At 41.5% G+C, this 13,291-nt stretch overlaps 1 protein-coding gene across 3 annotated transcripts in view; it reads left to right on the forward strand.

Moving 5' to 3' along the window:
* The first annotated feature begins 656 nt into the window (after window positions 1-656).
* DENND5A (DENN domain containing 5A) overlaps window positions 657-13,291 on the forward strand; it is a 107,752-nt gene continuing 95,117 nt past the window's right edge. Inside the window, exon 1 of one of the 3 annotated variants that reach the window (XM_077866539.1) lies at window positions 657-814. In XM_077866539.1, coding sequence (XP_077722665.1) covers window positions 703-814 — 112 coding nt within the window. In that variant the 5' untranslated portion in view covers window positions 657-702. The remainder of the gene's footprint in view (window positions 815-13,291) is intronic. The other 2 variants (XM_077866536.1, XM_077866537.1) reach the window with 2 other exon arrangements.

Here is a 13,291-nt window from a genome sequence, read left to right on the forward strand (position 1 = left end):
CGCGGCGGCAAGGAGCCCTCTGGGGTCTAGGTGTCGCCTGGAGTTGGGGGGAGTGGGCTGCCCAGGTCGGTCCTGCGACCCCATCCCCGTGACAGGGCCCGGCTAACGAGGAGACGTCGGGACTTCCAGTGTGGAGTGGATGGGGGGACAGAACACGGGCCAGGGAATCGGCTGGGCGGGCTGCGCCCACTCATCCCTCACCTCCTCATCCTCTCAAAGGGAGTCGCAGCCTCGAGGGGCGGGTGGTTGCGGGCGAGCGGGCAGTGGCCGGCGGCGCTGCGGCGGCCGCCTGGGAAGCTGCGGCCCGCGGGGCCCGAAGAGCATCACGTCATCCTTTCCGCCAGGCGCCCGCCCCCTCCCCGACGGCGCCTGCGCAGGCGCGGCGGGAGGGGGTCGCGGTGGGGGCTCTCCTCAGCGCTTTCCGCCCTGCTTCGGGCTCGCTCCGGTCGCGGCGCTCTCGGCTGGCGGCGGCGGCGGCGGCGGGGAGAGGAAGGCGTCCAGGATGCGGCGCGGGGCGGCCCGGTGCCCCCCTGCCCCGTCACGGCAGCCGCGGCGGCCGCGGGGACCGGGCCAGGGCCGGGGGCGGCGGCCCGAGCCGCGGTAGCGGCGGCGGCGGCGGGAGGGGCGGCCTGAGGGCGGGCGGGCGCCCTGGTGCGGGGGCTCCGCGCTCCGCACGGCCCGGCCCGGCTCGGCCCCGGCGCCATGAGCGGCGGCGGCGGCGGCGGAGGGGGCTCGGCGCCCAGTCGTTTCGCCGACTACTTTGTCATCTGCGGGCTGGACACCGAGACCGGGCTGGAGCCGGACGAGCTGTCGGGTGAGTGCGCGCGGAGTCCCGGGCTGCTTCCCCGCGCCCGCTGCGCCCGGGGACCCTCGAGGAAACCTCCCTGCTTTGTCCCGCGAGCTGGGCGAGGGCCGGTCGGCGGGACCCACGGCTGGCGCGGGGGAAGCGGGCTGAGGGGCTCTGGCCGGGAGGGGCGTGAGCGGCCCCTGCGCCCCCTGCGCTGTGCCCCTGTGGTAGGGGACGACGAGGAGGGGGAGCGCCGTGTGTTCTGTCTCGTAAAGGTAAAACGACTTTGTGCAAGATGAAGGTAAGCTTGTTGCCGAACACCCGTTAGGGAGGGAAGAATCACAGCGAAAGTAAGTTCCACCCAGACTTAAAAAAAAAAAAAGGAAAAAAAAAAAAAAAAACAAACCAAGGAGAGCAAAACAAACTTGTGAGTTTTTCTGGCCTCTTCCCAAGAAGGCAGTTCCTCAAAACCGTTCTCACTCAGCCCTGGGCTGGGCCCCCTGGTTTGATAGGACATGAAGTAATAACGTGAACTTGAGCCACACCAAGGATGAGAACTCTCTTAGTTCTAGAAAGGGCCAGTACCCCGGGGCCATGCCTCTGTTTCTGAAAAGTAACGAGTGGCCTGGCCGAGTGTCCTTTTAGGAGACCAGCCTCATCTGTGAGTAAAAAAGGGCAGCAACCTAATGAGGGAGTCTCGGTTGGGTACTGATGCTTCCTAAGTCATCTTTCAAAGAGGAAGCGATAGGAAAGTGAAGATGGGGCCCAGATCAAATTTGACAAGAATTGCAGAAGGATGTCATAACTGTAAAATCCCCACCAATACCACTGCACTGTCATTGGAGCCTTTGAATTGCAACAGTTTTGAAAAAGTTTTGTCTGGAGTGTCCAGTTTGCAGGTTTCATGCGAATGGAGGTTTGTTGTGTCATCCTGGTTTGATGAGAGATACTCCTTTCCAGTGTTCTGTCATGATGTATTCACTCAAGTTTCCTGGAAGCGATTAGGCTATTGACTAATTTTACCTTGCTTCAGAGATAATAGGGCAGGGTTTTTTTGTTTTTCTTTTTTGTCACCAGAAAAATCCCAGTGTTTCTTACGAAAAAAAATTAGGTGCATACTTCAAATGATAAAAATAGACCATCTTTTATAAAACATGATCAATTGATGACCTTTAACAAGGTCAGAACAAATACATTATTTTCTCAAATTAATACCACATGGAGAAAAAAATCATGAAGCAACAATGCTATAGATACTAGGTGTTTTGTTGGGAGCAATTTTATTGTTTCAAGTTCACTTCAAATTCTTATAATACAGATGTTAGTTTTTCATCTGTGTTTCATAGTTACTAAATTTGTGACTTTTTGATGTAGTTGTTGGAATTCAGTTCATGATGTTGGAGCTGGGAGGGACCTAGAGAGGAAAATGAGCCCCATGAAGGGGACTGTAGGGCCTACATCCTGTTAGTTAATTGCTTGACTTTTGGTTCAGCGTTCCTCTCTTAGAGTAAACTGCATCTCATTGCCTGGCTGGGTCTTTAGAAAACACTAACATATTGAGAAAGACTAAAAAGAATACAGTTCTCCTCGGTAATAGAAACTTTAAAGTGGTGGAATATACAAGTGTTTTCTTTATGCTGTGCTTTTGCGTGTTTATTAAATTTTCTAGAAAGTTGATTTTAGAAAATAAAGATGGCTTGCAAATGATAAAGCATAAGAATGAAGCTGGGAAGTGATGTGTTAGTGAGAGCATGGATTTTGCTGTTAAATATTACTCCTCTTCAGTATATTGGCTATCTGTGGGGCAAATTAGATAACTCTGCTGGGATCTTCATCTATTAAAAAAAAAAAAAGAAATGTAAGTAAAAAACATCTCATCAAGTAGGCACTCAGAAATATTACTTTTCTTTTAGTGAATATCTGCTAATTATATGTTTTTTTAGCAAGCTAAAATTATATCCCTGTGGCAGCTTATTGGGAGAATAAAGAAAGGGGATCAGTTGTATAAAATGTGTGAAGAAAGGATATTTTTTTCTGTCTTTTTAAATGTGGTTGCAGTAGTGGAATGCCAAGACCATTTATTCAGTAGGTGGCCTTTGTTCGAATGGGCACTGATTGAAGGATTTCTTTTTTTCCTTCATTTCATTTCTGGTGAGTTGGTAGGGGAATCTGGACTACCCAGAGGGAATCTGAATAAAATAAAAACAGAATACAAATAGCTCTATGGAGGTCAGTCTTGAGACTCTACAGGGTGGATTTTCTCTTACAGCTCTCAAACTGATGATGTCATAGTAAGTGAAACTATAGGAAATTGTGAATTGCACTCAGGTCTTTAGGGAAGTACTGAGGAGTCTATGTTCTCCCTATGAAAATTAAGTTCTATACTTAAGGTAGCTTCTATACTCTTGCAAAGTGAATCCAAAACAGGCAAATCAAAGACACTTACTTGTTCCTCTAGTTTTGTGGAGAAGGATTAAAATTCATTCTTGTTGCAACAATCAGCATAGAGCTTGCTGTGTTGAATGTAAACTCAAATCACTAGATTTTATAGATTTTTTTTTTTTTTTAACTTTCATTTATTTATGATAGTCACAGAGAGAGAGAGAGAGGCAGAGACACAGGCAGAGGGAGAAGCAGGCTCCATGCACCGGGAGCCTGACGCGGGACTCGATCCTGGGTCTCCAGGATCGCGCCCTGGGCCAAAGGCAGGCGCCAAACCGCTGCGCCACCCAGGGATCCCTCAAATCACTAGATTTTATAGGAGTCTCTCCCTGTCACTTCCCCTTTCTTGCAGACTTAAGTATTTAGGCAAGTCATGTACTTATTTGTTGTGCAAGGAACTGAGGAAGGTATGAAAATTGTTTTCTGGTAGGTTGAAGTATTTTGGGTTGGAGGAGGGGAAGGTAATCAATGAGTGGATCATAAGTCTAGCTAACTTGAGGAAATAGTGTCTGCTTGCTAGCTTTTTGAGCTTGTCAGAGAAAGCAAATATGTGAATTACCTTTGATTTACGGGATCAAAATGGGGAGACAGATGGTAGTAGAGTCCAGTCCCTTTCTTAGCCCCTTGATGGATGGATGGCCTGGGCATCTTTTTTTCCCCTTTTTTCTTCTTGTAGTCACCACAAGTGACTGCAGGAGAAGGCCTACTACCATGAGATGGGATTCCTGAGTTTAACTTCCCCTGTTTCTGTCTGAAAGTTAAGGTTCCGGAATACTTGTGGCCTGTTTCTAACTCTGGAATCTTTTTAAGTTCCTCTGAACTGATCTGCACCTAGCATTGAAATGTAAGTAAGTATTCTTGGTTCATGCATCCACTACTCCAGTTTTCTCAGGCTCTGACAAGAATTGAAGAGAAGGACTTGGGGATATAGATAGGAGACTGGTCAGTATTTTGTATGAGCCTGTTTAGAACACTGAGAAACACTGAAATCATCTTTTAATGTCACTGTTAGAAGAGAGAAAAAATGCTTACTGACTAGGAAAGCCAGAGGACCGGTGAGATCATCTTCCTCCTTAACCATATTGAGCAGTGAATATAGAACATAAAAATCATGGCATGTCAAATGTGGAAGCACTCCTCAAGAGATTATATAACTTTCTGATGACTTTACAGATGAAAAAACTGAGGCCATGAGAAGGTGGAGAATATTTTTCTCCTTTGCCACCTTTCATTCTTCTTTTCCACTATTTGAGTGATGCTTTGCAGTAATCCGTTGAGGAGAGGGGACAAGTAAAGTATTTGTTGGGCAGGGGCAGGAGCAGAAATTATGGCAATTTTTCTAGTACAGGTTTCAGTTTCATGTTAAGGAAGAATACTATGTGTGATTCTCATGAGGGATGTCTTTTTTTTTTTTTTTTAGCTTTTTCATATAATTTCACACTGGACATCGACATGAGTAGTACGGAGAACTTCAGTACATCCTTTTTCCAGATTGACTGATTAACATTCTGCTCCATTTGTTTTATGATTTGTATATGTTCTCTCTCCTATATACATATATATAAACAACTTCACTGAGATATAATTCATATACTATATAATTCACATATTTAAAATGTGCAGTTTAGTAGTTTTTAGTATATTCACAGAGTTGGGCAATCAGTATAGTCAGTTTCATTTATTTATTTATTTATTTATTTATCTAAGTATTTATTTATTCATTCATTCATTCATTCATTCATTCATTCATTTGAGACACAGAGAGAGGGAGAGGCAGGCTCCATGCAGGAAGCCCCAAGTGGGACTGGATCCTGGGTCCCCAGGATCACGCCCTGGGCTGAAAGCGGCGCTAAACTGCTGAGCCACTGGGGCTGCCTTATAGTCAGTTTTAGAATATATTCATTGTCGTCGTACCCCTTCATACCCATTAACAGTCACTCCCTATTTCCTTCCAACTCTGTATCCCTCCTTAGCCCTAAGCAACCACTAATCTACTTTTGATCTTTATAGATTTGCCTATTCTGGACATTTCATATAAGTGGAGTCCTGTATGGTCTTTTGTGACTGGCTTTTTTCGTTTAGCACGTTTTCGGGGTTCATCCATGTTATAGCATTTATCAGTATGTTACTTCTTTTTATAGTTGAATAATATTCTGTTGTATGAATAAACCACATTTTATTTATCCATCAATTGATGGACATTGGGTTGTTTATACTTCTTGATTACTATGAATAATGTTGCTGTGAATTTGTGTACATTTTTGTGTGGACATATCTTTGTATTTCTCTTGGGTATATACATAGGAGTGGAATTGCTGGATCATATGGCAACTCTGTTTAACTTTTTGAGAAATTTCCAGACTATTTTCCAGTACAACTACATCAGTATACATTTCCACTAGCAGTGTATGAAGGTTCCACTTTCTCCATGTCCACTTTTTTTTAAGATTTTATTTATTTATTCATGAGAGACAGAGAGAGAGAGAGAGAGAGAGAGAGAGAAGCAGAGACATAGGCAGAGGGAGAAGCAGGCCCATGCAGGGAGCCTGAGGTGGGACCTGATTCCCGGACTCCAGGATTATCCCCTGATCCGAAAGCAGATGCTTAACTGCTGAGCCACCCAGGCCTCCCCCCCACCAACGCTTTTTATCTTTATTTTTGATTACAGACATCCTAGTGGGTGTTAAGATATCTCATTGTGATTTTGATTTGCATGGCTAAGACAGATATCTTATATAAAAGAAAAAAAAAAAAGGCTATCTCTTTCCAGAGATGAAGTGGCTATAAAAAGCTTGATGAGCCAGTTTCAAACAGGGAGTCAATATGAGCTAATTTTTATTTTATTTTTATTTTCCTCTGCTAGTCTTTCAATTTTATGCAGATTTTCTCATGGTTATTATATAAAGACATTTCTTTTTATTTTATTTTTTAAAGATTTTATTTATTCATGAGAGAGAGGGGGAGAGAGAGAGAGAGAGAGAGAGAGAGAGAGAGAGAGAAAGAGACACAGGCAGAGAGAGAAGCAGGCTCCATGCAGGAAGCCCGATGTGGGACTTGATCCCAGGACTCCAGGATCATGCTATAAAGGCATTTCTGCTTTGAATCTCAGACTCCTAGCTGAAGCAAAACTAGAATCCTGAGAGCTTACCTCAAGTGTCTGTGATAACTTCCAGAGGTCAAGGTTGCTGTATAGCAGGGGGAGATTTCCTAAGTTAGATCACATATTTCTTTTTTTAAAGTTGAGCAAAGGAGAAGTCAAGAGGAGATCAACATACAAAAAACAGAGCAGTACAAGGCAGTTTAAAAGTACATGCTGGGGCACCTGACTGGCTTGGTGATAGAGCATGCAGCTCTTCATCTTGGGATCCTGAGTTCAAGCATTAAGTAGGTGTGGAGCTTACTTAAAAATTTAAAAAAAAAATTAAATTACACGCTAAATTTAGTTGGAGAGACTGTATATTCTTAAACATGAAAGAACCCTACTTTGTACTCCCTGAGGTAGGGAGGATCACATTGAAGGTAAGTGGGTTTTTACTTGAATGGCACTGGAGCCTTGCTCCACTTTTTTTTAGGAGGAAATCCTGAGTCACAGTGTTTGTTGCTTAAACCAAAAGCTTTTAGACTCTGCTCGGCCCTTCCTTCCCTCCTAGATTAGAAACAGTTTTCTTTGCCTAGGGCGTCCTTTGGCAACACGCATTTCCAGTTCTATTTCCTTTTATAAGCTTGTTTTCTGGCTAACTCTGGTGGACGGCGTTTTTGGACTTGGCTTGGCTCCTCAGTTTCTGTTGTCATCTCTAGGTATGAATTGCTGTCAAGGAGTCTTAGAGGTCTCTCAGGAACTTAGGCACACGTGAGGAAACCTGCTGGATATGGCATAGGATCCAGTGAAAGAGAGAAAGACTTAACCTTTTAGAAGCTGATGACTTCTTAGAATTCAGTGATTTCACATAGGCTATCATTGCCGGATTTTTATTTATTTATTTATTTATTCATATTTATTTATTTATTTATTTATTTATTTTTAAAGATTTTATTTATTTATTCATGAGGGACACAGAGAGAAGGAGAGGCAGAGAGACACAGGCAGAGGGAGAAGCAGGCTCCACGCAGGGAGCCCGATGTGGGACTCGATCCCGGGTCTCCAGGATCAGGCTCTGGGCTGAAGGCGGCGCTAAACCGCTGAGCCACCGGGGCTGCCCCCATTGCCGGTTTTTAGATTTAGTTCTCAAAAGTTATTAAGTGAGGCAGATAATGGACAGATGTCTGTGTTCCTGATGTCCAGTGGTGGCTGGTTTTAATTTTAATTTAGAGTATATGGACTAGGTTTATGAGTGACAGAGTCCTATCATGGTGGAAAATGAGAGCACGTGCCAGCTCTCAAGCTATTTCCACTATGCTCCTAGATGATCAGATATGACTCCAGGAAGTAAGATGGAACAGGTATAGCTTAGACCATCAGATTTCTCAGATAATCATATTTAAGGATATATGCTTGATTATCATCCATGGGATCTGTCATAGTTTCCTGTTGAAGGTAGCCAGGTTAGTAATTTTTTTTTTTTTTTTTTTTGTTCATTAGTATGATGTGTAAGTCAAGTTAGAATTTTGCTAGGCCATCTGTGATCTACTAATATAGGCAGAACTACTAGCCAGGTTAGTCTAAAATGGACTTTTCATGGAGTGCTGAGAGGCCTAAGCAGAGAAAAGGTTTATGGAGGTTGCTCTTGTTAAGCTTCATTCCTCTGAGTGTGGGATTCCTTGGCTTCTAAACTATTCCTAGTTGGCAAAACATGAGTGTGCATTCATTAGTATTGGTCACAGAATTTAAAAAGTCAGACTAGAAATCAGATAGTCTATCACTTTTGACAGATGATAATGATTAGTATTTGTAAGTGACTCTATAGTTTTTCAGTGTACTTTTAAAGAGTTTAAAATTTTTTTCAACTCCACTTGAAAAGTAATTTTTTTATCCATTGTCATCTGGCAAGTTGGAAAGAACCGTTAGAATTCATATCTTCTGTCTGCTGTCAAACCATTGATGAGATTATTGTTTTTAATTATAGATGAGGGAAACTTGAAGCAATGGCTTAATTGTTGAATTAGCAGAGCTATGGTGTGGCCTCTTTAATTCCGTCCCAACCCACATTGTAGTAGAGGAACTCTGTCAGGAGAGGAACCAGGTCACTCATGGTCTGAATGGTAGTTAAGGCTGGTTGTTGTTTTATATATGTATTTTCCTGTCTACCCCACTCTTATCAGTTCTGGAAATGTTTTTCTTAGATCAAATAGTTACTGGGGCTTTGTTTCTAGGAAGCTCCCTTTTGTGTGGCTAATTCAGGATGTTTGATACTTTTTTGTCTGAGGTTTGTTTTCTTTGAAAAAAAAAGTTTGCATCTGTTAACCTCAGAAATCCCTTAGCATAGGCTGCAGTTTGCATATTTTGTGGTTTTAGTTTGGGGGCTGGCAGGGACTTCTGGTTTAACATACTCTGTATAACTAAAGAATATTATGAGAAAAGCAGCAAAGAAACTTTCAAGATTTTTAAAGGCAGGTAGACAGAGGAGGAAATGATTTAGAAATGGTAATCATAAGCCTCAATTTATAAGTGGATAATACCAATTTATAACAAATTACATGCATTTTTGTTAACATACATTAGAATTACTTTACACAAGAATGTCAGAGGACTTGGATCTTAATTGTGTTATTGCTGATGTCCTTTTCTTTTTTTTCTAGTTTTAGAATAATAGCCCTTGGACACTGTTTTAGCCTAGTTGTGAAGATAGGTATTGATTATTGTTATACTGTTGAAGAAAACTTGAGATTTTACTTAGGTAAGTTAGGTATTCCTTTTCTTGTTTTTCTCAGAGTCTTTATTTGTCAATGACCATTAAATTTTTTCTTAATTTTTTTTTACTGAATAAAAATCATAGGTTCATTATAAAAATTAAAATATTACAGAGCTATGTTATAAATTCCTTTTGTCCCAGGGTTAGCTAGACAAATTTCTTAGCTTTACCATAAGACAGTCCTTTATTTACCTTTTTTTTTTTTAAGATGTTATTTATTCATTTGAGATAGAGAGAGCCTGAGCAGGAGGGGCAGAGGGAGGAGAAGCAAGCCCAACTTGGGGCTCAGTCTCAGGACCCCAGGATCATGATCTGAGCTGAAAGAAGACGCTTAACCAACTGAGTCACCCAGGGGCCCTGAAGACAGTGCTTTACATAGTAGTTGCTGATAAAGATTTGTTCTGTTAATTATGAAATGATAGGGGCTACTTATTCAAATTTTCAAAGAATTGTATGTAATCATGTTTTTTTTTTTTTTCTGATATAAAGCATAGGATATAACTTTTAGAATTTAAGCCAAGCTTCCACAACTGTTCTAAGTGCTGAGTAAGTGATGAAATATGGAGGTGTATAGAAGAGAGGAATAGCATGGTTTTCCTATACTCAAAAAGTTGAGTCAAAGTCAGATTTAGAGGTAAGATGGGGATGAAAGAGGTGTTTTGTACCACATTCCAATTGTTTTGTAATTTTTATTTTATTTTTTTATTTTTTTATTTTTTTATGGTAGTCACAGAGAGAGAGAGGGGGGCAGAGACACAGGCAGAGGGAGAAGCAGGCTCCATGCACTGGGAGCCCGACGTGGGATTCGATCCCGGGTCTCCAGGACTCCAGGATCACGCCCTGGGCCAAAGGCAGGCGCCAAACCACTGCGCCACCCAGGGATCCCTGTTTTGTAATTTTTAATTTATGAAGCTAAATTTTTTAAAAAAAGATTTGTTTTAGAGAGAGATTGTGTTTGAGCACAGGGGAGAAGCAGAGGGAGAGGGAGATAACCTCTAGCAGACTCCATGTTGAGCACAGAGCCCAAAGTGGGGCTCTATCCCATGACCCCAAGATCATGACCTGAGCAGAAACCAAGAGTTGGGCACTCAACTCACTGGACCACCTAGGCACCTCTATAAAACTAAATTTTATAATAGTTCAGATGAACCTGCCTTTTTTTTTTTTTTTTTAATGACTCTGGTTTTAATTTGTTTAACCAGTTCTTTTTTTTTTTTTTTTTTTTTTAAGATTTTATTTATTTATTCATGAGAGACACAGAGAGGGAGAGAGAGAGACAGAGACACAGTCAGAGAGAGAAGCAGGCTCCATGCAGGGAGCCTGATATGGGACTCCATCCCAGGACCCCAGGATCACACCCTGGGGAGAAGAGAGGCGCTCAACCCCTGAGCCACCCAGGTGTTCCTGTTTAACCAGTTCTGTTGAGTTAGGATCATGATCTCTTATTGGCAAAAACTAAAACAAATATCTAGAAGTATCACCTGCTGAACTGACATCCATTCAATTTGCTAACTCTGATGTTCTGTGTGTCCAAATAGAATTTAATCCCTTTCTTTGCTAAATAGTTATTTAATATTCTTCTCCTAGCCCCATTTTTTTTCACAACATCTGTATGAAACACATTCTTTCCCTTGCATTTCCATTGTGTGGAAAGTGGTACTTAAGCATTTGTGGTTTTATCTTCTAGAAGAATGTTTAGTGTTTTGTGGAAGATTGTTGGTCTGCTGATCTTGCTTTGTTGGCTGCTTAGCTCAGTTGGTTATGAGCGTGGTGCATTTAATGAAGCCAACGTTGAGTCAGTCTCTGTAAGGACCAGTTGGGTTTGTTTTATCTACTTTTGTAGTAGTCTCAGCTTACCATCTTGCTGACAAGGACACTGTAGGTCATAGGGAAAACAGGCCAGAAAGTGAGGTTAGAGTAGCATTTCATCCTTGTTATAATAGATGATAATTAATAGGTGTTTATTATTTATTGAATACACTTTAATGCTAGGTATGAGATGGCATCATCCCCATTTTACAGATTAGGGACCTAAAATGAAGAGAATTAAATGTGTCCAAGGGGCACCTGAGTCGCTCAGTTGATTAAGCATCCGCCTTCAGCTCAGGTCATGATCCTGGGGTCCTGGGATGGAGCCCCACCTTGGGCTCCCTCCTCCGCTGAGCAGGGAGCCCGCTTTTTTCTCTTCCTCTGCCTGCCGCTGCTCCCCCTGCTTAAGCACCCTCTCTCTCTCTCTCTTCTCTGTCAAATAAATAAAATCTTAAAAATAATGTGCCCAAGATCACATTGCAGAATTGGAAGCCTGTTTTCCCTGTCTCCGAAGTCCTCTACCATAAACTTTTCTCTTACTGGAAGACCAACTTAGTGATGAGACACTTGTTTGCACAGATGTGTGTGAGATGCAGTTGCTCTCCTTGAGCTCATAGTCTTCTGAGGAGGCATGCATATAAATCAACTAACTGCAGAAAAGGTCAGTTCCTTATGGTGTGTTGTTGGGGTTCAGGTGAGGGAAAGAGTTTGGTTCTCTAGCTCGGTAGTTTATGTCTTGCATATTACTACAGAGGGCTTAGTTATGGGTATGACCCTGAACAAAAACAGTCTCTCTGATTTATTCATTGATTAATTCAGTCTCATTAATATGTGCAAAAACACCTGTGGACCTGTATGTAATTGATAGAATCTGAGGGGTAGAAAAAAAAGTGTTTGAAGATCATGGTATATTTTTTCTCTCTTTAGAAATAAAACTTTGAGTTATAAACTACACATTTCTTATAGAGAATTTAGAAATTATAGAAAGGTGCAGAAATAAGTGACTCATAATTCTTCTATCCAGAATTGAGCTGTTATTTTGATGTATTTACATAGTTCCTTCTAGTTTTTAAACATTTTTATTGCAGTATAACTTAAACACAGATCCTAAGTATATAGCTTGATGTATTTTTATATATGTATGCATGTGTGTAACCATCATCCAGATCAATTCTTTCCAGTTTTTACTGTGTGTGGGTGTATGTGTGTATACTTTTACATATTGTGATAAAATGAAATGTAAAATTTTGTGATTTGATTTTTTTCACTTAATGTTCTATCATGAATATTTCTCAATATTATGAAATATTCTGAAATTTTGTTGATCTTATGAAGAGTTAGTTAATTACAGGGAGCAGAAACTCATTCAGACAAGCTAAAATAAAAGGGATTTATTTCAAATTGTAACATATTTATAAATACCATTAAAAGAATATCCAACATACATATAAAGGTCTATGGAATATTTCAAATTTTCCTTTTTCAATTATTTATTTAAATTTTTTTTTATTTTTAAAGATTTTTATTTACTTATTCATGAGAGACACAGTGAGAGAGGCAGAGACATAGGCAGAGGAGAAGCAGGCTCCGTATGGGGAGTGTGATGTGGGACTCAATCCCAGGACTCTGGGATCACGACCTGAGCCAAAGGCAGAGATGCTCAACCACTGAGCCACCCAGGGGTCCTTTTTCTACATCTGTAATAAAATATTAGGGCTTTCCTAAAATATTTCCAATCTGGTAGGAAGAAAATATCTTGTTTTAATCTGAATTTAATTATTTGTGAAGCTTAGCATCTTTTCTTCTATTTCATGTACATTTTACCTGTTCACATCTTTTTTTTTTTTAAGATTGTATTTATTTATTCATAGAGACACACAGAGAGAGAGAGAGAGAGAGAGAGAGAGAGAGGCAGAGACACAGGCAGAGGGAGAAGCAGGCTCCATACAGGAAGCCCGATGTGGGACTCGATCCCGGGTCTCCAGGATCACACTGCAGGCTGCAGGCGGCGCTAAACAGCTGTGCCACCAAGGCTGCCTATGTTCACATCTTTTCTTCATATTTCCATTGGGTTGATTATCTTTTTTTTTTTTTTTAATTTTTCACTCTTTTTTTTAAAAGATTCTATTTATTTATTCATGACAGACAGACACAGAGAGAGAGGCAGAGACACAGGCAGAGGGAGAAGCAGGCTCCATGCAGGGAGCCCGATGTGGGACTGGATCCCAAGTCTCCAGGATCAGGCCCTGGGCTGAAGGCAACCGCTGAGCCCCCGGGGTGTCCAGATTATCTTTTCTTTATTGATTTATGGAAACTGTGTATTAGGAATATTTTGGTTGTCAGGAAATATATCAAAACTTCAAAAATACTTGCATTGAAAAATATATATATACACTAGTGTATA

Source organism: Canis aureus, chromosome 23, assembly GCF_053574225.1.
Source record: "Canis aureus isolate CA01 chromosome 23, VMU_Caureus_v.1.0, whole genome shotgun sequence".
NCBI lineage: Eukaryota > Metazoa > Chordata > Mammalia > Carnivora > Canidae > Canis > Canis aureus.